At 42.9% G+C, this 23,267-nt stretch overlaps 1 protein-coding gene across 5 annotated transcripts; it reads left to right on the top strand.

Annotated features, from left to right (window-relative positions):
- Positions 1 to 5,761: 5,761 nt before the first annotated feature.
- Positions 5,762 to 22,569, top strand: AKTIP (AKT interacting protein). 5 transcript variants are annotated; one of them, XM_070953026.1, is made up of 10 exons: positions 5,762 to 5,876; positions 11,498 to 11,616; positions 12,094 to 12,299; positions 15,021 to 15,085; positions 15,182 to 15,282; positions 18,525 to 18,613; positions 18,713 to 18,811; positions 19,752 to 19,859; positions 20,715 to 20,775; positions 21,463 to 22,569. In XM_070953026.1, the coding sequence occupies exons 2-10, from the start codon at positions 11,575 to 11,577 to the stop codon at positions 21,568 to 21,570; spliced, it is 879 nt and encodes a 292-aa protein (XP_070809127.1). In that variant the 5' UTR covers positions 5,762 to 5,876; positions 11,498 to 11,574; the 3' UTR covers positions 21,571 to 22,569. The 5 variants fall into 5 exon arrangements, with proteins under 5 accessions (XP_070809127.1, XP_070809122.1, XP_070809124.1 ...); XM_070953021.1 differs by having other exon boundaries at positions 21,460 to 22,569; XM_070953023.1 differs by having other exon boundaries at positions 5,762 to 5,890; positions 21,460 to 22,569.
- Positions 22,570 to 23,267: the final 698 nt, after the last annotated feature.

Below are 23,267 nucleotides of genomic sequence, written 5' to 3'. Positions count from 1 at the left end.
ATATTGTATTTGAATCTGCTCCCCCCCACCCCCCCCACCCCCGATGTGAACCCGTGCCGATGCAGCGCTAACATTGTTATTACTTATTATTTGGATGTGAAGTCATTTATTTTGAATTGCCTTGGCAAGTCTGCCAAGCTCAATTGCATTCAGGAAGGCTCAGTGCCAGTTTTAATGGCCACTGGAAACCGAGGATCCAGGATTAGGAAAGGAATCCGTTCAGAGGTACACCTGCCGCGTGGTACCTAAGCCGGAGGAAAAGATCAAAGCATCGGGCCTCCGTCATGGTGCTTCCACTGACACCCTCTTAGGCTGCGAGGTCATTGGGGCTTGTGAAAGGAAAGAAACTAAGATAGTTCCTTTCTTAGGCTGAGGGAGTCACGTAAAAGGAAACAAGCTAAGTTAATTCCTTCGCTTGAGAAGGGAACTTAAAAGGTGCGACGTTGAAAAGGAGGGGTGTCCGAGATGGTTGAGAATGAAAATTATTCACTGGGTTGCAAAACTTGGTGTACGTCAGGTTTGCACCCTCTGCACTTTAGTAGTGGTGAAATGCAATTTTTTTTGGGTACCGGTTCTGTGGGCGTGGCTTGGTGGGTGTGGCTTGGTGGGCATGTCTTGTGACTGGGTGGGTGTGGCTAACTTTTATTTTTTCCTTTTTTAAAGCATTTTTTACTACCTATTCGCCTGAACCGGTAGTAAAAAATGCTTTAAAAAAGTAAAAAAAAAAAAAAGTTCCACAATCACAGCTGTGCCACGCGATCATCGGAACCTTTTTTAAAAACTTTTTTAAAGCATTTTTTTTTACTACCAGTAATAGGTAGTAAAAAAAAATGCTTTAAATTTTTTTTTAAAAAAAGGTTCTGACAATCATGTGGCACAGCTGATTGACAGGAGGACTCTTGCATTTTGAAATGTGACTTTTGGGTACGTTGCCTTCTTCCCCACAGGAATACTGAGCAAAAACAACCAACTCTAATTCTTGATCTACATTTCATTGGCAAAGTAATCCAAGCAATGACTTGCTGGAGAGGATTTTATTCCTGCTTTTAACTTTAGCTTGCAAGGAAGAATGCTGCATTTGAAGTGCCGTAAATATTACAGCAAGGGACGCAGTGATAATATTACAGCAAGGGACGCAGTGGCTCAGTGGCTAAGACACTGAGCTTGTCGATCGAAAGGTCGGCAGTTCAGCGGTTCGAATCCCTAGTGCTGCGTAACAGGGTGAGCTCTCGTGACTTGTCCCAGCTTCTGCCAACCTAGCAGTTCGAAAGCAGGTAAAAAATGCAAGTAGAAAAATAGGGACCACCTTTGGTGGGGAAGGGAACAGCGTTCCGTGCGCCTTTGGCGTTGAGTCATGCCGGCCACATGACCACGGAGATGCCTTTGGACAGCGCTGGCTCTTCGGCTTTGAAACGGAGATGAGCACCGCCCCCTACAGTCGGGAATGACTAGCACATATGTGCGAGGGGAACCTTTACCTTTACCTAATATTACAGCACAATCACACTCATAACAAAGAGAGAGCGGGAGGGAGGGAAGGAGAGAGAGAGAGAGAAAGAGAGGGAGGGAGGGAGAGAGGGAAGGAGAGGGAGAGAGAGAAAGAGAGGGAGGGAGGGAGAGAGGGAAGGAGAGAGAGAGAGAGAGAGAAATGGTTATCATTACATGAATATTATTTTTGTCCATAGCAAATGTATGCAAATTGACCTGATAGACTGAAACTCAAGATGATTAAGTGATTCATATTTCTTTAATTGGGTTGAAGCCCCTTGTGGCTGCTTCAAACATAATCTTTCTCCAGAGTTGGTTTTCTCCCCGCATCCCTCCTATCTGTGTGAGATAGAAAGCTGCTGAAACAAAGTCTGTATGGGAGTCCTTCTTAACAGGGCTTGTGTTCTAACCATTTTGTTTCCTTGAAGGAAACTCTTTTGCTTGTTCATCAAATCTTCATGCAGCATTTCTGACTGCCTCGGGGCAACGTAACCTCTTCTTCTTTTTTCCTTTTTCTTTTTTTTGCCCATTCAGATTAGCAAGAGGATGTCTGCCAAGAGCAAAAATGCATATTAAACCTTCTCTGAAAAGTTCCATCCAGAACCTTGATTCTTTTTTTTTTTACAAAGAAGTCGATGTTTTTCTTCTTCTTCTTCTTGCTTTGCAAAACTTCTCATCCTTTATAAGGTTTGTCAACTGATTTGGAAGCATCTTTGCTAATGAAGCAGAGGAGTTTAATAGATTAATTCGTTGGCAGACATCTACATATGCCGGTAACCTACAAACAGGACCGGCGCCTGGAGCCATGCATCTTGAGTATTGCAAGCTGGAATCATGGTTCACGGGGTTTGTGGTTAACGTATTCCATGTGTAAGACAGAGTGATCTGGAGAAAAAAGTTGACTTGTGTGAGTCACATTCACAGCCAGTTTTGACTGGCTTCTTCTTCCATGTCTAAGATCAAGCTTTAAACTGTCAGAATGAAGCCCCCTTCTTGGCTTTGTCGTTGGCCAAAAGGAAGTCATTATCGGAACATGTTTCTGGTAGTTGCTGACATACCATTGAATGGCCTGGGCTCTGGGTCTGTGTCACACACTATATTGCTATCCGCTAAGAGCCTCCGCTTGAGTATATTGCTTTTACACATAGGTGTTCCAACCCTCAGCCTATTCAGGGTCCTCCAAGTAGTATAAGGGAGGTCAAATCCTTCAGCCATGTCTTGCTTTAATGTTACTCCTTGCTCGATGGTCTCTTTCCTCCGTCTTTTAATTCGATTTTGTTCTTGGGCACCCTCAGGAATGTTTGTTCTTGCCATGAAGCTGTTCCTTGATCTTGGATGGGGGGCACAGGCAGTGGTGGGATTCAAATAATTTATCGACCGGTTCTCTGCCTTAATGACTGGGTGGGCATGGTCATGGTGGGAGCCAAACTTCCGTCACAAAATGGAGCCAAAATGGGCCGCATGGGGACTTCTGGAAGGAGCAGGGTGGGGAGGGGAGGGGCCAGCCAGCAATTTAACTACCGGTTCGCCCAAAAGCGGCCCGAACCGGCTGAATCCCATCACTGGGCACAGGTCCGTCGAGAGGAGGCTGAGGATCATTCACTTGCTTAGTTCTCTTTCTTTGGGTGAAAGAACCACCCAACACAAACTGTGCCAGTGTGAAGAGTGAGGCAGTGGGATTCTTACTAGAGTTTGCATACACAAAGAAAGAAAGAAACCGATGGAAGAGCAACAGCAGTAGCACTTAAGACTTATACGCTGCTTCACAGTGCTTTACAGCCCTTCTCTAAGCAGTTTACAAGATTCAGCATCTTGCCCCCCAACAAGGGTTTGTGTTTGGAAAGGCTACCTTGATTCAGCAAATCAAACCCATTGGATTCTTTGAATCGGTTTGACAACGGAATGCGATCCAAAGGGATGAGCTGAATCCATGCATTTCTCAATCTGAGCCTGTTCTGGGCAAAGATCGGTTGCTTTAAAGGAAGCAAATATTTTTAAAAAACGGTGGAGGTTTCCATCTAGTGGTGTCTTTTATTTCCCAACAAAACTAATCAGGCTGGCATCTCGTAACTGGTACCCACCAGAGAGCCGATGCCTGTTAAGAGTAACGATGGGCAAGGCACGTTGATCCGTGGCACTGTAAGACTACGGATGCAGACTAAACCATAATGTGGTTTGTTTAGCGTGAGATTAAATGTGTTTTTGCCAATTCAGGCGTGTATAAACTGTAGGCTAGGATAGTGTTGTGTCAACCAGGCTTGTTCTAAAAATCTTGGTTAAAGCACCTGATCGTTTTAGGGCAGTATTTCTTAACCTTGGTAACTTGGAAGATGCCTGGACTTCAAGTCCCAGAATTCTCCCAGAATTCTGGGAGTTGAAATCCACACATTTTGACAAGATTGAGAAACACTGGTTTGGGGCAAGGAGCAACTGATAACACAGTGGTGAAATCCAAATTTTTTTTACTACCGGTTCTGTGGGCGTGGCTTGGTAGGTAGGCATGGTGTGTGGCTTGGCGGATATGGCTTGGTGGGCATGGCAAGGGAAGGATACTGCAAAATCCCCATTCCCTCCCCACTCCTGGGTGGAAGGATATTGCAAAATCCCCATTCCCTCCCCACTCTGGGGCCAGCCAGAGGTGGCATTTGCTGGTTCTCCAAACTGCTCAAAATTTCCGCTACCGGTTCTCCAGAACCTGTCAGAACCTGCTGGATTTCAGCCCTGCGATAACAGTGAAATGCAATTATACATTTCCTTTCCCACCAAATCACAAAGAAAAGTGGTACTTTTTCAACGTCTTTCTTCGCAACTGCTACCCAAACAGCTTCATACTCTGACAGTCACACCACGGAAACAAACCCTACAATTCGTGTCAGAAATGGCGGCCGGAATTCTACAACCTCTGGGAATAATGGGGGCCCACAGACCAACATCAACACTCCGACAAGAGCTGTCCTGAACCAAGGACAACGTACAGAAAGGAGAGAACAACAACGTCCTATACAGGTATTCTTCGACTGACAATAGTTCATTTAGTGACTGTTCAAAGATGCAACGGCACTGATAAAAGTGACTTATGACTGTTTTTCACACTTACGACCATTGCAGCATTCCCACAGTCATGTAATCAAAATTCGTCAGCTCGGCCACTGACTTGTATTTATTTTTATTTTTATTTTTTTTATTTTAATTTGATTTATATGCCTCCCTTCTCCGGAGACTCAGGGCGGCTTACAATGCGTTAAGCAATAGCCTTCATACTTTTGTATATTTATACAAAGTCATTTTATTGCCCCCACAATCCGGGTCCTCATTTTACCTACCTTAGAAAGGATGGAAGGCTGAGTCAACCTTGAGCCTGGTAAGATTCGAACCTGCAGTAATTGCAGGCAGCTGTGTTAATAACAGGGTGCTTTAAACCACTGTACTACCAAGGCTCCTATTTATGACGGTTGCAGCATCCCGGGGTCACGTGATTCAGCTTTTGTGACCTTTCGACGGACAAAGTCAGCAGGGAAGCCGGATTCGCTTAACGACCGTGTGGCTAATTGCAGGGATTCACTTAAAAGAGTGGTCGTAAAATGGGGCAAAACTCGCTCAACGAAGGTACGTCTCGCTTAGCAATGGAAATGCTGGGCTCAAATGTTGGCCGTAAGTCGAGGACTGCCTGTGTAAGCAGAAGAGAACCAAACCAAGGCGCTTCCTTCCAAGGCGACTGATGATGTAACCCAGCTTGGTGAAGAAACGTTCAGAAACTAAGCAAGGAGCTCAGAGGACAAACCGCCACCAACCACCTTCCAGCACCCCAGCTGCAAATATTTTCCACCATTCGAAATAATCAGTAATTATTTTTGGGGAGCCAAGGATGATGGGATATGTAGTCTACCCCATCAGCAGAGTTAGGGAAATTGCTTCTACGCCCTGGCCTAGCCCTCGTTCCCTGTCCACCAATCAACGTCTTCCTTTTTTTCCTTTCTTTTTCCCCTCCCCCCCGCTCGAACGCTTTGATTGGATAATCCCCGCGTCTGTTAAAATCGTTCCTCGCGGTTGTCTCTTTGTAATCCGACCGCCTTTGGATATAGGCGGCTGCGCCATCCAATCCGGATAGCCCTGCCCTGCCCACCCAGTGGGCGTCGCCGGGTTCCGCCCCTTAGCAACGGGGCCGCGGCCTCCCCGCCCCGCCCCTTCAACCGCTCCCTCAGGGGGGAGGCATCCGGAGGTTTGTGGCGGAAGTCACAAAAGCAGCTGTGACGGGGGGCGGGCCTGAGTCAGGGGTTGGCCAATCACCGCGTCCCGTCCCTTGCCAAAGCGCCTCGGTCGAGAGCCTCGGGAGCAGTCCAGATGGGGGTGGCGAGGAGGCAGGCAGGGCGCCAGCGGGGCCGGTCGTGGTGAGTTCGGGGAGGTCAGGCCGCGAGCGGAGGTGGGGCTATGTGAGTGTGTGTGTGTGTGTGGAATTGGGGCGCGGTGGGAGGGCAGCGGGGCCTCCTGCGCACGCGCGTCCTGGCTTGCGCGACGGTGCCCGGCGAGGGCCAAACTTCCCCCGCCCTTCCATCGGGAGCGGACGCGCGTTGGTTCGCACTGACAGCCGGCCTGAGCGGATGCGGCCGCCGAGGCTCTGCGCCCTCCCGGCTGAAGGTGAGGGGAATAGGAGGCGCCCGGGGGGGTTCCGTGCGGGGAAAGGAGGCTCCGCTCCGGAGGGGGGGGGGCGGAGAAGCGCCGGGCCCGGCAGGCTGCCCTTCGCCAGGTCGGGTTGCTCAGCTCCAGCTTCACCTGACGAACTTCCAGGGCGTTCCGGGGAAGGAGGCCTCGGGGAGCAGCCCCGGCAGGGCCCCCGGCTCCTCCCTCCGCGGTTCGCCAGGAGAAGCAGCTCTGGCCGGGCAATTGTGGGGGGGGGGCTTCACCTGTTGAGCGGCTGCCTGCCCTGCTCGGAATAGGAGGCTTCCCTCCCTCCCTCCTTTAGGGCACCTCCTGGCCCTCTGCTTGGAGGGGGGGGGTTATTGTGTGTCTGTATATGTGTGTGTATATATATATGTATATATGTATGTATGTATGTATGTATTGTGTGTGTATGTGTGTGTATACACAAAAACACACAACACCTGTCTAATTTTTGTTCTCTGTATCTCTTCTATATGTGCCTATTGTGTGCGTGCAAGCATGTAGATATACATTTATATGTATATGTGTGTGTGTATATATACACACATACACATATATGTGTGTATACATATATCTAAATACACACATACATGTACACACACCCCTACACATAGTATGTGTATATGTGTATGTGTATGTATGTATATATGTATTAAAATCTTAAGTTCCGGAGTTCGCAGTATGTCTGCTTCTTTTTTTACTAATATACCTGGAACTCGTATTTTTAGAATAGTTTGTATATAATTATAAATTATAATATATAAATTTACAAATTTATATATTATATAAAACGTATATAGGTATATATATGTGTGTGTGTGTGTGTGTGTGTGTATGTATATATATATATATATATATATATATACACCAAATTTATATTTAAATTTGGTATATAAAATGGTTTGTTGTGAATGTGACTGCTTGAGGGCTCCTGGATTGGAGCTGAAAGGTGAAAGGGAAGCAAGAGGCTCCCTCCCATGTTGGGGTAGACCAGGTGCTTCAACAGAAAAACACATACACACACACACACAAACACAAACACACACACACACACACATATATATATATATATATATATATATATATATATATATATATATATATATATATATATATATATATGAGAGATATATAAAGAAAGAACAATATAATGGATATAGATATAAACATAATAACCGCCCAGCATCTCTCTGTGTGTATGTATATGTACACACTCAAACACACAATGACAACCTTGTTGAGTGAGGTAGGCTGAGAGAGAGCCTGGCCCAAAGCCACCCAGCCCAAGTTACCAGGACCATATTATGATGATGATATGGTTGTGAGCTATTATAATTATTATTATTATGGTTCAGAGCCTAGTCAGCCAGAATATCATGAATAATCTGCAGTTAGATTTACAGTCCGCTGAAAATAATTCAAATCCTGACCTATGGACCTAAAAATTATTAATGTAGTGCTTGAGGATATAAGAAGGTCTAAACAAGGTTTGTGTAATGGGGGGAGGGACGGTTTTACGTCCGATAAATTCAAAATTTCCAAATATTGAAGGAGTCCTTTAGCTGTTGCTTAGAGGGCTGTAGTCATGATGGGTATGACAGATTATTATTATGATGTCATAGTGGTCACACAGTCAGCCAGATGTTTAGACTGGATTTGGTGTTTGTTTTTTTTTCACCTATGAAGTGTTGTTATATTTTTACCCACTTTCTAAATTAATTTTTATTTATTAAGAAAATGTATAGGGCTGCCCAACTCACTCACCCTAACAAATAACCCTGTGAGGTGGGCTGAGCAGAGAGAGAGAGAGAGAGAGAGAGCAGTTGATCTGAAATCACCCAATTGGCTTTCTTGCCTACGAGAGGACCAGAGCTGACGGTGTCTTAGTTTCTAGCCGGTACCTTCACCAATTTATTGTATGTTTGCGGTGTTGTTATATGAGGGCAGACTTGGTTACTGCAAGCTTTCTTGGCTAAACTTGACTTTAGCAAAAATCTTCAAAAACTGGGCTTCAGAAAAGGACGATCCCCTTTTCCTCCTGTTAGTATAAGAGGAAGTGTCGCATGTTGATTGAAGTTCAAAAAGTTGGTTTCTTTTCCTTTGGTTTATATGTACAGGTCAACCAGTCATTGGATTTTATCGTCCATGGTTTATGGCCCTGTATTGTGACGGAGCCATGGTTAAAATGCTAATTATGAATTACCTTTGTATCCTGCTGCTGCGTAGAGCCTCTTGGCTTAAAAAGGTGATTTAGGGTTATTTTGATGCCCAGTATTTGACTGAAGAAGCTTATCTCTGGAAATCGGGGATTTTCCACACTAATTCTGCTCCTGAGCTGGACTTCGTAAAAAAATCCCTGCTTTTCACTCTCTATATTACTTCCAGCGTATAGACCGGGTGTCAGCAACCTGCGGCTCCGGAGCCACATGCGGCTCTTTCGTCCCCCTACTGTGGCTCCGTATTGGCTGAACCTACCACTGGCTGGCCCCACCCCTCGCCCTCCCCTTCCAGTCACTCCTCACCTGGCCTGAGAGAGAGGAGTGAGTAGAGACAGAGACACAGAGAGAGAGATACCTGTTTCCCACAGAAAACAGTAGGAGCCATAAAATCTGGTTAGGCCTGACTGGGGTTTGTGTCATGTGACTGGGTGGGAGTGAGTGATGTTGTGTCGGCCACACCCACCCAGCTTTTGTGGCTCCCGGTGTTTTCTTTTCTGTGGGAAATGGGTCCAAATGGCTCTTTTGAGTGTTTAAGGTTGCAGACCCCTGGTATAGACACAGGAGGAGGAATGTTAGCAAACAAGCGGTACATCTGAGATTAGAAACAAACAAACAAAGATGCTGTGAAATTAAACATTTAGCTAAACCAGCCTTTCCCATATCTCATACTTTAAATCTTATAATCTCCAGCTGATTTAGTTTATAGAATAGATATTTCTGGGACTGGCTCTGGTTAAAAAAGAGTGAGAACAGGTGCAAAGGGAGTTTATTTTATTTCTTTATCAGGCTTCACCCCATAAGCTTTTAGAGTTATACTGGTAGTCCTCAATTTACGGCCAAAATTGAGCCTGGAATTTGTGTTGCTAAGTGAGACATTTGTTAAGTGGCTTTCGCCTCATTTCACGACCTTTCTTGCCAGAGTTGTTAAGTGAATCATTGCAGTTAAGTAACACGGTTGTTGAATGAATCTGGCTTTCCCCATTGACTTTGCTTGTCAGAGGGTCGCAAAATGGGATTATATGACCCGGGACACTGCAACCGTCATAAATATGAGTCGGTTGCCAAAGCATCTGAATTTTGATCGGGTGTCCAGGGGGATTCTGCAGTGGCTGTAAGTATAAAAATAATCATCGGTCACGTTTCTCAGTGCTGTTGTAACCTTGAATGGTTACTAACCATTACTTGTATTGAGAAAGGGAGAGAAAGAAAGAAAGAGAGAGAGAGAGAGAGAAGGAAGGGAAGGAAAGGAAAGGAGAAAGAGGAAATGAGAAAGAAAGAGGAGGGAAGGGAAGGAGAAAGAGAAAGAGAATGGAAAGACAAGGAGAGAAAAATAAGGAAGGAAGGGAGAGAGAGAGAAAGAAAAAGAAAGAAAAGGGTAAGCATTCCTGCTTAAGCATTGTAGGTAAACTACTTTTTTCTGGTTGCAGTTTCTTGTAGAACTGCACCTCCCTGCAGCCAACGGAAGAATTATGCACGTAGAAATGGATTAGCTTGAGCATACATCTTTTTGGGAAGGTAGAGTTGGTAGGACCGTCCGTATAAAGCTCAGAACAGTTGTCCTTATTTTCTACCAGTGCATTTCCTGTAGGCATCTGGTTGGTTGCAGCGGAAAACCAAATAGATCTTTGGAATTTGGCCTTGTCCGGCTCTCCTTAAATCACTTCCCGATTTCTTGACTAAACATGTTTATGACAGCTTCTCCGGATTCTTCTGGAAGGCCGTTCCTCGTTCTTGGCTGCCCCTGAAATTGTATATGACTTGGTAAGGCCTTATGGACAGGAAGAAACGAAGCAGAGGGAAAACACTCCCGTCTACTAATGCAAGGAATTTTCTTGGACATAAAGAATAAGCTCGCTTAGTGCTTAATCGTAATCCTAGGTCTGTGGCTCTGGGTCTCTCTCTTTTTTTTTTTACAATAGACTTTTCCCCCTCCTGTTTCTGAATTCTTTCCTTTTTTCTCTGTCGATTCCCCCTGGGATTTATCTATTTGTGAAACCCTGAACTCTGTATCCGGGCAGGGCGGCTTCGTCCAACACATTTCTGCTTCTATTTTGTTCCGGCAGTCAGAAATTTGAAGTACCGTGTTTTCCCGAAAATAAGACCTCTCCTGAAAATATTTCAGTGGAAATAGGAACCGCAGGAAGTGATTAGGAGTTCAGAAAAAAAAGGTGTGCTGGCATTTACAATGGAGTGGGCAGACAAGTCTAACCTGCTGCCGTTCCTTAGCTGGCCTATTTTTGTTTTACATGCTCTTTAGGTGAGATCACGTCTCCTGAAGATGGTATTGTGCCCATGATTTCTGAATAGCACAAATGCATTCCAGGGAGAGGGAGGGAAAAACCACATTTATTTCTTCGTTATTCAAGATAATTAAGAACACCTTAACGACAACAGCAAAAAATTAGCCTCGACCAAATCCTCTGGAATCTGGTTTCAGAAATGAAGATGTTAATGACTTTGTGATGTTTGACTTTTAAGTGTTTAGTAGTTCATCCTCTAAACTAAGCAAAATCCTTATAGCATTTTTTTTGCCATTCCGATACCCTTTTCCCCAACATTTTATAAATGGAGCTTTCTGTGATTTGTGCAGGGAAGCATCAGCTAAGCATGCCAGCCTGTGGCTTAAGCACATCTGGAATTTCTCTGAATCTTTCAGTGTAGCTCTTATTATTTATTTTTTAAATGATGGGAAGCAATTCTAAAAGGCATCGACGAAAAGGAACATGCTGGTGAAATACACATTGGATACTGATCACACTTTTCCTGTAGTGTTACATACAGGTAGTCCTTGACTTATAACCGTGGCTTATCTCTCCTCGACTTTATGTCTTATCTCCTGTCCCAGGCTGTTGCAAGCGTCCCTCCTTAGCTTGCCAATTTTTCTCCAGCAAGCAACCTTGACTCCAACATATTTGTTACATTTCCAAAAAGGGGAATTGGGAATATGAGTTTGCCGAGAAAGCTAGCTGAGTTCTATTAATTCGTATTTCATAGATTAGATGAGCTTCATTCTGGGTGAAATATTGGAGACTTAAAACAGTTAAAGCACACGGGGCAGTTAAGCTAAAAGAACATCTCTCTTGATCAGAGCAGTGGGAACTGAGCCATTAACTTCACTTTCATGTTTCCAGGTTAGAAAGTAACTGTAGAAAGTCGGACGCTTGGGAAGTATAGTACAGTTCCACCTGGTGTTTTGGGCCTACACGTTATGAACTCTTTCTGGAGCATGTCTGCAAGTTCTACACGCAAGGTAGCTTATCTGCTGTTCCTCTTTTTTTGTTGCTGGTTTTCACGTGTTCTGAGCTATAAACGTCAGTCGTTTTAAAAATCGTAATTCCTGGGTAATTAAGTAGAAAGCATAATAATAATAAAAAAATAGACTCTTCAATCCTATAATCCCAGGATAACTTTCCTGGACAACCCTTTCTTCAAAAGAGAATTTGCTTACGTGGAGTTTTCCCGTCTTAGAACTTGGCCAAGAGTTTTTTTAAAAAAAAAAAGATCTGGCAAAGCAGATAGGTGGTTAGCGCTATTAAAAAGTAGACTAGGTAATGACAATCTATATTTGGCCATAGTTAGTTTACGCATAGCAATGTTCAGTGCATTTTGAGTCGTTGGGACTAGCCCGGATGCACATCTGCTTCATTGCTACAGGAGAGAGGTTGAATGGGGTTTATATTCTTTGCAGCTGGAATTCGACTATTCTTGTTTTGCCTCCCTCCTGCAGAAACCGGAAACGGAAGAAAAGGCTCCGCTTGGCGAGCTGAAGACCAGTCCTCCGCGCTCCGCTCCCAAGAAACAGCTGCCTTCCGTTCCCAAAAATGTCATGCCGATGACCAAGCCCGCATCTCCTGCCCTGTCTACCCAGTCTACAAACGGGACACATGCCTCCTATGGACCTTTCTATTTGGAATATTCCCTGCTGGCAGAATAGTATGTCTTTGCCTTCTGTGGCCATGTGCAGTGCTGACTTTGGTTGCTCCCTTTGAATTAGGATCATTTTCTTTGCCTAGGAAGACACACCCCATTGCTGAGTTTGCATCTTGCGTTTGCTTTAATAGTAGGGGAATCGGGGCAATTTCCCCGAGGTTTTTAATCTTCTCTCGGGGGTTGATGGGCAGGTTTCCGAAGCGCTGGAAGATTTCCACGGAGTTCTCGAAAAGCCAGCGACCCTTTGTTTAAGGGTCGCCATCCGCGATTCAAGATTGACAAAGGGAAAATTTCTCACGCTGCCCTTAGCTGCCCAAGATTTAGTGGGGTATCATTAGGTCGAATCTCTGGTTTGCATGCTGCTTTGTGATTAAATATATATATATATATTGACATGAGACAAGGCAAATGAGAGAGTGTCCTGGACACTCTCAGTGCATCAGATCTCACTGTTTCTCCTGCATCAGTTTCTGTTGGAAGGGCTGCAGGATAGATCATAGTTTAGGGAAAGCTGCCCAGGATTGTTTTGAGAGTTGGCAGCATACAACTTTAATAACAACAAGTTCTCTTTAGCATCCAGTAGGCTGATGACAGTTTCGAAGATGTCTCCTTGGAAAAGACGCATAGCAAATTTCCTTCATCTGTTCTTCCATGCCTTAGATTTTAACTTCCAGAATTCAAGCCAGCACAGAGGAATGATTGGACTGGCTCAAAATTATACATTCACCAAGAGGGAAGGGCGCGTCTGATCAGATTGGGGAAAAGCTCTTATAGATAATTAAGTGAAATAAAATCCAGTTCTTTTCTTCGATCATCTGCTGATCTGCATCCTGAGTATGGGATTGAAAAAGAGAAGAAATTGATCGACATCGGTTCCATTCCTTACTGAAAAGCGATTTCTGAATAGGTTACGAAAGAAGGGATGCATTATGTCCCTTGACATAAACTCCTATACTTTTTTTTTTATAAATAAGTTTATTGTAAGATGGGCTGTCGGGTAACAACAAACTAAATGAAGGCTACTCTCGGCTTTTGTGGTGTCTTTGTTGCTGCCATTTTTGGCTTAAGAAGGACGGCAAGCTGACCCAGTTAAGAAATTTATTTCCATGTCAGTGTATTCTTGGCTTAGTTGGTTAGTACTCTTTTATTAACCCATCTGAAAATTGTGAATAGGCCTGTTTAAATGTGAATTAACACAGGCCTTGCTGGTGCTACAGTCAGTGAGAAAGCTCCCTTTCTCGACTAGCTTTGTTCAGTTGAACAGACGTGCATTTTAGCTAATCAGAATCTTATTTGTGAAATCTTTTCGTCTCCTTGGTCTGGCAAAATGCCGTCCCTGCTCCTGTTACTTGATGGCTGGGTCAGATTCTGTCGCTGTGCTGGGAACAGAACTCCCTCTTGTTCTCACACATGCCCTTCCTTGTCAAGAAAGCATTGGGCGTCCTCTTCTCCAGTTGCAACAGCATTACGTGATGTAATTCCCTCCCAAAAGTTTCTAAAAAGATCAGAAATGTCATAAGTCACCCTTCTGTATCAGGCAAAAGGAGCTACGAAAGACTTTTGACACTGTTTTGCCTCCTGCAACTATTCTTGTTAGTCTTGCGGTGTGTTGTGCATAATATGCAGGAAAACAAGATTTTCTCCTCTAGTTTAAGAAGCTGTTCTCAGTTAAACGAGCTAGATAGCCAGAAGGATCTTCTTCGTCTACAAAGTATGCCATGCGGAACCTCTTCTTCCTTCATGGAAGTCCAGTTTGACAAATTAGGAGTCCATCCGAAGCAGATCCTGGTTAGCTTTCAAGCAAGCCTGCATGCTTTTGGAAGAAAACATAGTCGTATTTTTCTCCTGCTGTGAATTTTCATCTCTTTATTTCCTTGCTGTACTTCTCACTTTCTTGGCATACCGGTCTTATAGGTTTACTTTGTGAATCCTCAAAGTTGGTGTGGTTCTACCAGCTATCTCAGTTAATGCTTTGGGTAACTGGGTCCTCAGTATTTAAAGCAGGGGTCTCCAACCTTGGCAATCTGAAGAGATGTGGACTTCAACTCCCAGAATTCCCAAGCCAGCCATGGGGAAATTGAAATTCTGGGAGTTGAAGTCCACACCTCTTCAGATTGCCAAGGTTGAGAAAGACTGCTGTAGGGTACACAGAGAGCACCATTAACCGGGATATACTTTAAACACAAGGGACACAGTGGCTCAGTGGCTAAGACGCTGATCTTGTCGATCGAAAGGTCGGCAGTTCAGCGGTTCGAATCCCTAGTGCCACGTAATGGGGTGAGCTCCCGTAACTTGTCCCAGCTTCTGCCAACCTTTCGAAGCAGTTCGAAAGCACGTAAAAAAACGCAAGTAGAAAAATAGGGACCACCTTTGGTGAGAAGGTAACAGCGTTCCGTGCGCCTTTGGTGTTGAGTCATGCCGGCCACATGACCATGGAGACGTCTTCGGACAGCGCTGGCTCTTCGGCTTTGAAACAGAGATGAACACCACCCCCTAGAGTCAGGAACAACTAGCACATATGTGCGAGGGGAACCTTTACCTTTACCTTGCTTTAAACATTGGGGACCCAGTTACCCAAAGCATTAACTGAGATAGCTGATAGAACCTCACCAGCTGTGGCAGATGAACAGAGTAACATCTATATTCCTTGAATTAATATATATATAGTGGCTTTGTTCTCACGAAGGTGTCTTTGAAAGTTTCTAATTGTGTTTTTTATTTCAGTACTTTGGTTGTGAAGCAGAAACTGCCGGGAGTCTACGTACAGCCTTCTTACCAGTCCGCATTAAGTAAGTTTGACAGTCCGGATCTATTTTTCCTCCCATACAGAGTTATTTCAGTGGCTCATTTTTTTGTAAAAAAATCTTTTTTGTTTTTCTGAACAGTGTGGTTTGGAGTCATATTCATAAGACACGGGCTATATCAGGACGGTGTTTTTAAGTTTACAATCTACATCCCCGACAATTATCCCGATGGGGATTGCCCAGTAAGTAACCCTCAAACAATCCTGAATATTATTTGAATGTGGTCAATTGAGCCGCCTCAATATTTACTCAAAAATATACCTATGGGACGCTTGTGCTTACTGTATTCTTTATTTGTGGACAGTATCCTATCCTATCCTCATTCCGCCCTCTGGAATGAGCTACCCCCAGGGATACAACTAATCCCGGACCTCCGGACCTTCCGTCGGGCCCTGAAGACTTTTTTATTTCAGCAAGCCGGGCTGGGTTAAAAAATTTTTTTAATTGGGTGAATTTTATGGGTAACGGGGTTTTAAATTGGAGAAGCCTAAGATAATTTAATTTTATTTTGTTTTAATGTATTTTAATATTTGTATTGTGTGTTTTTAATTTTGGCTGTTCACCGCCCCGAGTCCTTCGGGAGAGGGGGCGGAATAAAAATTTAATAAATAAATAAATAAAATAAATAAATAAATATCCTCTTCAGCCAAAGAAATGTCAGAATTGGCTTACCTCTGGCCTTTCAAAAGGACACCTCTGTATGTGTCCCATGCTGAAAGGGACAACATTAAAGGGAAAAAAGGGATGCGGAAGGAAGTGAAGGAAAAATTAGGTGGTTTGGGGAGTAAACTCAGGTAATTCTTCCTAACATGTCATCACAGTTTCTAAAGCGGCAGACTGGAAATTTTGGGGAGAATAGAGATGGGACAGTGTAACTTAGGGGTCTCCAAACTCCAATCTGGGAGTTGAAGTCCACAAGTCTTAAAGTTGTCAAGTTTGGAGACTCCTGGTGTAACTCTTAATTCACTTTTGTGCACCAATAAATATCTGTCTGATGGAGGTGATCTTTTAGTAGAATAGATAAATATGAGATTAAGCAATAGCCTTTCCAAGATATAACTTGGAAGCAGACGAATAAACTACCTGTGTCAAATGTTTTCCAGTTTATAAAGCATTTTGAAATGCTCAACAAGACTTCTTGTGTTCTTATTGACATCCATTAAAGGGAGTGGGTTACATATACCCTACATCACCTAAATAAATAATACAAGATGTTAGAGACGTAGAGATAATGGCTTATCTAAACTAGGTCAATTTTGTAAATTGGTGACCGAGATGAGATTTGAACCAGCGATCCTGTATCTTGAGCTCACGAATGTAGTTAAGGTTAGGCTGCTAGATTCCCAACCCAGAAATTTACTAGTTAATCCTTGCTGAGACTTAAAGCATTCTCGGTTCAGGAATTTATTCTGCATGCTAACCTCAAAGTATTTCTATAAAAATCTAGCTATGATTACTTGGCGTGGTCCTCATCTTAGGTTGGGCAAAAGGACCAATGCTATTTTTTTCTGCATTTAATTATTAAGAGTCAGAAATCCTGGTGGATTTATTGCAGACCGCCAAAAGATTCTGATGTTCTCTGCATCTATCGTCACATGGCGTGAATTTTAAAGCTCAGTTACTTGTAACAAAGGGTGTTTTCTGGCTTTTCTGGTGGTGCCAAGTCCAAACCTATTAATGAGAATATTTTGAAGTCACCTGTTCCAGACATCAGCCATTTACCTTCCTTTTTGCATTCTGTAACAATGAAATGCATTATAGTTTTCTCCCCTTAGTTCCTGAGCTTACAGGACTGCCTTCTTTACCATTTCTGGGTTGACTCTGGCAGATCTCAAGGGACTAAGAAATGCAGCCAAACTCGGAGATGTTTATGGCAGCGAAGTTATTGTCAAAATGTCTTTAGCTTCCTGCAACTACTTTGCTGGAAAAATTAAATGCCTTTTAATCCAGAACGATATTGGGGAGGAACCAAGCCAAATGTAAAACACAGATAACTTAAAAATATAATAACTAGAAGAGTTTTAGGCAATAATGCATTTAAACTTTCTTTAAAAAATTACTGTAACTCCACTGGTAATTTAATTATTGCACAGTCATCGTGTGGAACTAAACTTTAAAAAAGTTAACTCGAGATTTGGGAGACACACTTATGCTTCTATTGAAATGTGATTCACTGGAAGAAATTTGCATGGAAGAAATTTTATATCAGGCCATTTAAATTAGAGATATGATTAAAAAAATAATATTGGAATGCAGAAGTCGCCGTTGCCAGGATGAAGGCCGAACTCCAGGGAGAGGCTGCTTCAGTTTATTGGCCACTTTCCTACTAATAGAACTAGGAAGGGTCATAGCAGATGGCAGTATCTGGTTGACCTTAAGAAAAGCTAAGCAGGTTTCGACTTGGAAGGAAGCCATCAGGCACTCACAGGGCTGTGGGCTAAATTGGGAAGACAAAATCTATTAATGGGAGAAAGTAGTATCTATGGGGATACCAGGAGCTGAGCTCAGCTTGAAAGAAAGTCAGAGATAATCCTCCTGACCCTGCTGAATAGTTCTCAAGAGTGATTGGGGTTGCTGGAAACTACTGAATTTTTAAAAATATTTTCTGTCTGTCTGTCTGCCTACCATCTCTCTCTCTCTCTCTCTTTGTCTGTCTGTCTCTCTCTCTCGTCTACCTACCTACCTACCATCCATCCATCTATCTCTATCATCTATCTATACATCTCTCTATATCTATATCTATATCTATATCTATCTATCTATCTATCTATCTATCTATCTATCTATCTATCTATCTACCCAATACAACCCTAAAATAGTCCTCTTTTCCTCACACCTTAAGGAAAAACTGGGGTCCATTCTCAAACTCTTAAGAACTCATTTCTGCTTACTCACAAACCACAAAAACACAATTTTGTGAATGTGATTGTAATCTGCTCTGAGTGCATTTGGCTAGGAAAGTAGAATGTATAGTATAAAAAACAGTTAATACTTGGCCTGGTTGCCCGTTCAGTGAAATTAGCACAATAGCCTACGGATAAATTGTAGTCTTTAGCGTTGACATTTCTTGATTGATTGGTTATACGTGCCATCAAGCTGTTGTTGACTTTTTAGTAACCAAACAGATGGATTTTTCTCTTTGATGATGGTTTGATGTTCTGTTCCCTAACCTGGTCTTTCAGATCCTCCAACAGCACATTAAATGCCATCCCTTAAAGGCTCAAAAATAGTACGAAAGGATTCTTAACAGCCAAAGTGCAACCTGACCCTTGCATCTAATAACAGTTTACTGTGTCATCTTTACTCTGATGAAGGAAGGAAACTTTTTTGGGGGGGGAGGGGGGAGTTGGTTCCTTTGAATGGAATTTCATCAACCAATCTGCATGTTTGGCATCTGTGTTTTTCTTCTTTTCTCTCTCTTCAGCGCTTGATTTTTGATTTGCCCATTTTCCACCCGCTTGTGGATCCTGTCTCAGGGGAACTGGACGTGAAAAGAGCGTTTGCCAAATGGAGGTGAGAGCGATGGGCCGGGGGGGTCTAGAGCCTCAGCACTGAGCAGAGGAAGATGTGCCTTGATGAGGGCTCTGATCTGAGTTTCTCTCTCTCCTAAAGGCGCAATCACAACCACATATGGCAAATACTGATGTACGCGCGCAGAGTTTTCTACAAGATCGACACAACCAACCCTCTGAACCCCGAATCTGCTGTGCTGTAAGTTCTTTTTATTTTATTTTATTTATTTATTGGAATTGGTCAAACAAAAATGAGAACAAGAAGAAGAGAATAAAAATACAATGGGAGGCACGTTAGTGCACTTATTCTAAAAGAACAAAGTTCTTTTTATTTGTGGAGAGGGGGAACATGAGAACCTTCTCGGAAAGTTGCAGTCCATAATATACTATTTTTGAGTATGATTTTTTTTTCTTATTATATTTACATGTCTCAGGCCAAGGGACAGTGCCTTCCCTCTTTGCTTCAGTTCCAAAATTACTTTCATTAATCCGTTCTAGGAATTCTAGAAGGGGTTTAACTCCCTTCTACATAAACTACGGGTAGTCCTTAACTTACACCTACCGTATTTTTCGGAGTATAAGACGCACCTTTTCCCCCCAAAGGAGGGTGAAAATCTGGGTGTGTCTTATACTCCAAATGTAGCCCCACCCAGCTTCTCAAACGGAGGTTTCAGAGGCTGAAAAAAGCATCAGAAACTAAGCTTCAGGAAAAAAAGCCTCCAAACAGAGCTTCCCCAAAAAAAAGCCTCCAAACAGAGCTTCAGAAAAAAAGCCTCAGAAACAGCTTCAGAGGCTTTTTTTCTGAAGCTCTGTTTTGGAGGCTTTCAGAGTCAGAAAAAAAAGCAAGGCGCAGAGCTCACAACCAAGGAACCTGTTGCTAAAATTCACCTCTGGGAACAGCTGATTGGGGGTATTCTGGGAGGCCGATCCACCCGCCAAGCACCTTTTTTCTTATTTTCCTCCCCAAAAACTAAGGTGCGTCTTATACTCTGAAAAATACGGTATTCATTTAGTGACCATTCAAAGTTATAATGGTAAAATGTGCAATAAATCTGCTTATGTTTGTTTCAAGGCATTTCATAGAATGCTTCCGTTCCTTTCCAGGGGAGTTCTAAGATGCATTCTCTTTCTCTTCTTAGGTATGAAAAAGATATTCAACTCTTCAAGAGTAAAGTGGTTGACAGCGTAAAATTATGCAGCAGTCACTTATTTGATCCCCCCAAAATTGAAGACCCCCATGCAATTAGGTAACCTTAATACAGTTATCAAGTCATATCCTATAGTTTGGACCAACTAGAGATAATTCTGATTTAGCAACAGCCTCAGTGACTCTTCAGCTACGATGGGCGATGAAAAAGGATAGATCTAGTGATCTGTCCTTGCATTTACGACCTCCACAGATCTGTAAAGCAGTGGAAGCTGAACTATGGTTCTAAGCACAGTTAAGGCTTCACATAGCGACCACTTCGCTCAATGGAGAGTCACTAGTTCCGTTTTTGCCGCTAAATGAGAACTACCTGTATTTCTCTTAATCATATGTAGATTTAGGCTCTCTAAAGTGTTTACAAGTCCATGCAAACGGGACGATTTTACAATCAATTACATTCATAGATGTCCTGTGTGGAAAAAAATTCAATTTCCCCGAAAATAAGACCTCCCGGGATAATAAGCCCAATCGAGCTTTTGAGTGCATGCGCTAAATAGCCCTCCCCGAAAATATTTAACCGCATGAGCAGCCTGTCCCCGCCATTTCCTCTGGTTAGGGTTAGGGAGCTGGAAATCAGGTAAGACAGCGAGAGGAGCCCCGTCTTGCTCCATGTGCCCCAAAATAATAAGACCTCCCCGAAAATAAGGCCAAGCGCTTATTTCGAGATTCAAAAAAATATAAGACAGGGTCTTATTTTGGGGGAAACACGGTATTTCATTGCAAGTTTTTGAAATTCTTAGGACACTGTAAACATCCAGTAGACGTGCTTAGGACAGTGTGTTATTAATTTTCATATTTTACCTCTGTTGGGCTATTGTATTTCCATTAAAAAGATCATCTGTCTTTAGCTTTGGAAACTTTGAAGCCCTGGTGACATTTTGCTTGCATCTTGCAGCTTTTCTCCCTGGAATCCAGCTATACACAATGAAGTAAGAGAGAAGATGTTGACTCAGAAGGTACGGAGGAAGCATCGGTCTTATTTTATAGAACTTGTAAAAAATTAACGGGGAGAAATAAGTCCTGTCGCATTGAAGGAAACTGAGGCAAGCTCTTTATGATGAAAGTTATCAAGCACAAAGTCCCTTGTGCAGCCTTGTTGTGAGACAAGAGAGAAGATTGTTCTGTATGGGGGTTGTGCATCTTTAAACAGGCTAGAAAGCACATGGCTGCACATCGCTGAAACCAAGGGTGCCCAACTTCAAGACTTGTGGACTTCAACTCCCAGAATTCCATGCTGGCTGAGGGAATTCTGGGAATTGAAGTCCACACGTCTTAAAAATTGCCAAGGTTGGACACCCCTGGTTTAAACTATATTTTCACACTGAAGTTGCAGAGGGGTTAAGAGTATCCTGACTAGCTGGCTCAGTGGCTAAAACACTGAGAGCTTGTCGATCAGAAAGATCGGTGGTTCGAATCCCTAGTACAGGTCTCCTGCATGAGCAGTGGGTTGGACTAGATGACCTCCAAGGTCCCTTTCCAACTCTGTTACTGTTACCGGTATCTAACTCTTTTAGGACCAGCTGCATTGTGGATTACTCAGCTGAGCAAGGGGGGCTTAGTGAGAAAGGAGGCTTGCCGAAGGCAACAAAAATGACTTAAGTTTGCAACAAAAGATGCTTTTTTTCTTCGTTTCTTCCTAGAAGAAAGGAGATGACCAGCAATGCAAGAACACGCAAGTCTCCGGCCTGTCGTGGGTCCAACCGGGCTCCGTTCAACCTTTCAGCAAAGAAGACAAGACCCTTCCCACCTAGCTGCCCGAAAAGGACGATAAACACTCCACCCTTTTGACTGGAAGGAAGAACGTAAACAGAGCCCAACAGCGAAAACTGTGGTTCTCCTTCTTGACTTTGGATTAGTAAAGAGTAAATGCTAGCAAATGACTTAAAAAGTAATCCTGTTTTCAGCGGGGTTGCTCGGACTCGTCTTGATGTTTTTACGTTGGGTTTTAATTGCAGCCTGCAAGTAGGTCTTATTAAAAAAAGAGAGGCCGGGCTTCTGTACGGGAAGTCGGTCCTGCGTGGGTAACGAATGGCTCAGGAGTCAAATGTAGCTCGAAGTTTTCGGTGGGTTCCTTTTTAAAGCTTTTTTTTTTTAATGTAAAGAGCAGGCCGGAAAAAACTCATTCCAGAGATAATCTGTGTTTGTGTAAACTAATATAGCAGAGTAAAATACTATATTTAAAAACTTTTAAATGCATTGGTTTCTATTGTAAATATTATTAGGATATGGAATTTGTAAATACTTGGTTCCAATTCCTTCTAGCCCTTTTAAGGGCAGAAAGGCCGAGATTGATTTATGTATGATGTGTACCTATTTTTTTTTTTTCCTTCCTTTTCTCCTTTACAGATGTTGCCACTACTGGCTGCTTCTAACATAACTTGTCCCATAATCTTTAGGGCCACAACCGAATTGCCTGCAAGAATCATAGAGGAGGAAAGATTTTACTGCAAAAAGGGGCTTAGGTAGAGAACTCTTCCATTGTGATAGTTGCATGCATCTTAACTCAAATTAACCTTTAAGATGTGTCAAAGTAATATTAGAGGCAGCCTTAAATAGTACATTAGTCAGGAAAGGTGGGGGGGGGGGGTTTAAATGAAAAAAAAATCAAAATCCTTGAGGTCTTGGTTTTAATAAAATCTTAAAGGGAACCTAGCGTAGGTTGACTTAGGAATCATGCTTGAGATGGCTTGACTAATGTGTTACTAGTGACATCTTAAAAAAAATAAAATAAAGACCAATCATGGCAGAAAGTCCACGTTGTGGTTATTGTTTTTTGGATAAAATATTTGCAAATTTTAAGTACGAGTTCTTTGGAATTCTGATTTGCCGACTATAGTGAAACCTCAAGTTAACAGGCCATTTAACGGAAAAGGGCTTCTATTACGCCCCCAAATCTGTTAAATCAGGAAATACGTCATTTGTATAATGGTATTGATAGGTAAATTTAAGCGCACCTTCACTATTTTGGATGCGAGAGAATTGCCTCAGATGATGACTGGATGGAAATTTTGAATCCAAAGTCTATTAAACGAGGGAAGAATTTTACAGGGTTTTACTTTGGCTTAATCTATGGGACACGTAATTGTTCCCTCCCCCCTTTTGAGAAGCTATGATGGCAAGTAGCACAGCTGCTGACAATGCCTGATGAAAGGCTGAATTAGCAGTGTTTTGTTATGTTTTTAAATTAGACCTTTTTGGGTTTTGTTCCTTTATAAAATGTACGAATCACATGAACGGGCTAAACTTACATGCACCAAAACTTGCCCTGTTTCATGACCACATCCCTGCATTCGATTTATGTCCAGTCGATCATTTCATAAAGCTAAAATCCCTCTTCCAATGCCTATCTTTAGATCCCCTTGGAGCAATTTTAAGAGCAGCACAGATCTTGTTGCAAATGCAATCCAGGGCAAAATATTGGCAAAATTGAGTGTGATCGTATTAGTCT

The sequence above is a fragment of the Pituophis catenifer genome, unplaced genomic scaffold (assembly GCF_029215685.1).
Source record: "Pituophis catenifer annectens isolate HBS135680 unplaced genomic scaffold, rPitCat1.0.hap2 SCAF_13, whole genome shotgun sequence".
NCBI lineage: Eukaryota > Metazoa > Chordata > Lepidosauria > Squamata > Colubridae > Pituophis > Pituophis catenifer.
The sequence above is the reverse complement of the archived record's forward strand: the minus strand, read 5'-3'. Positions and strand labels throughout refer to the sequence as shown.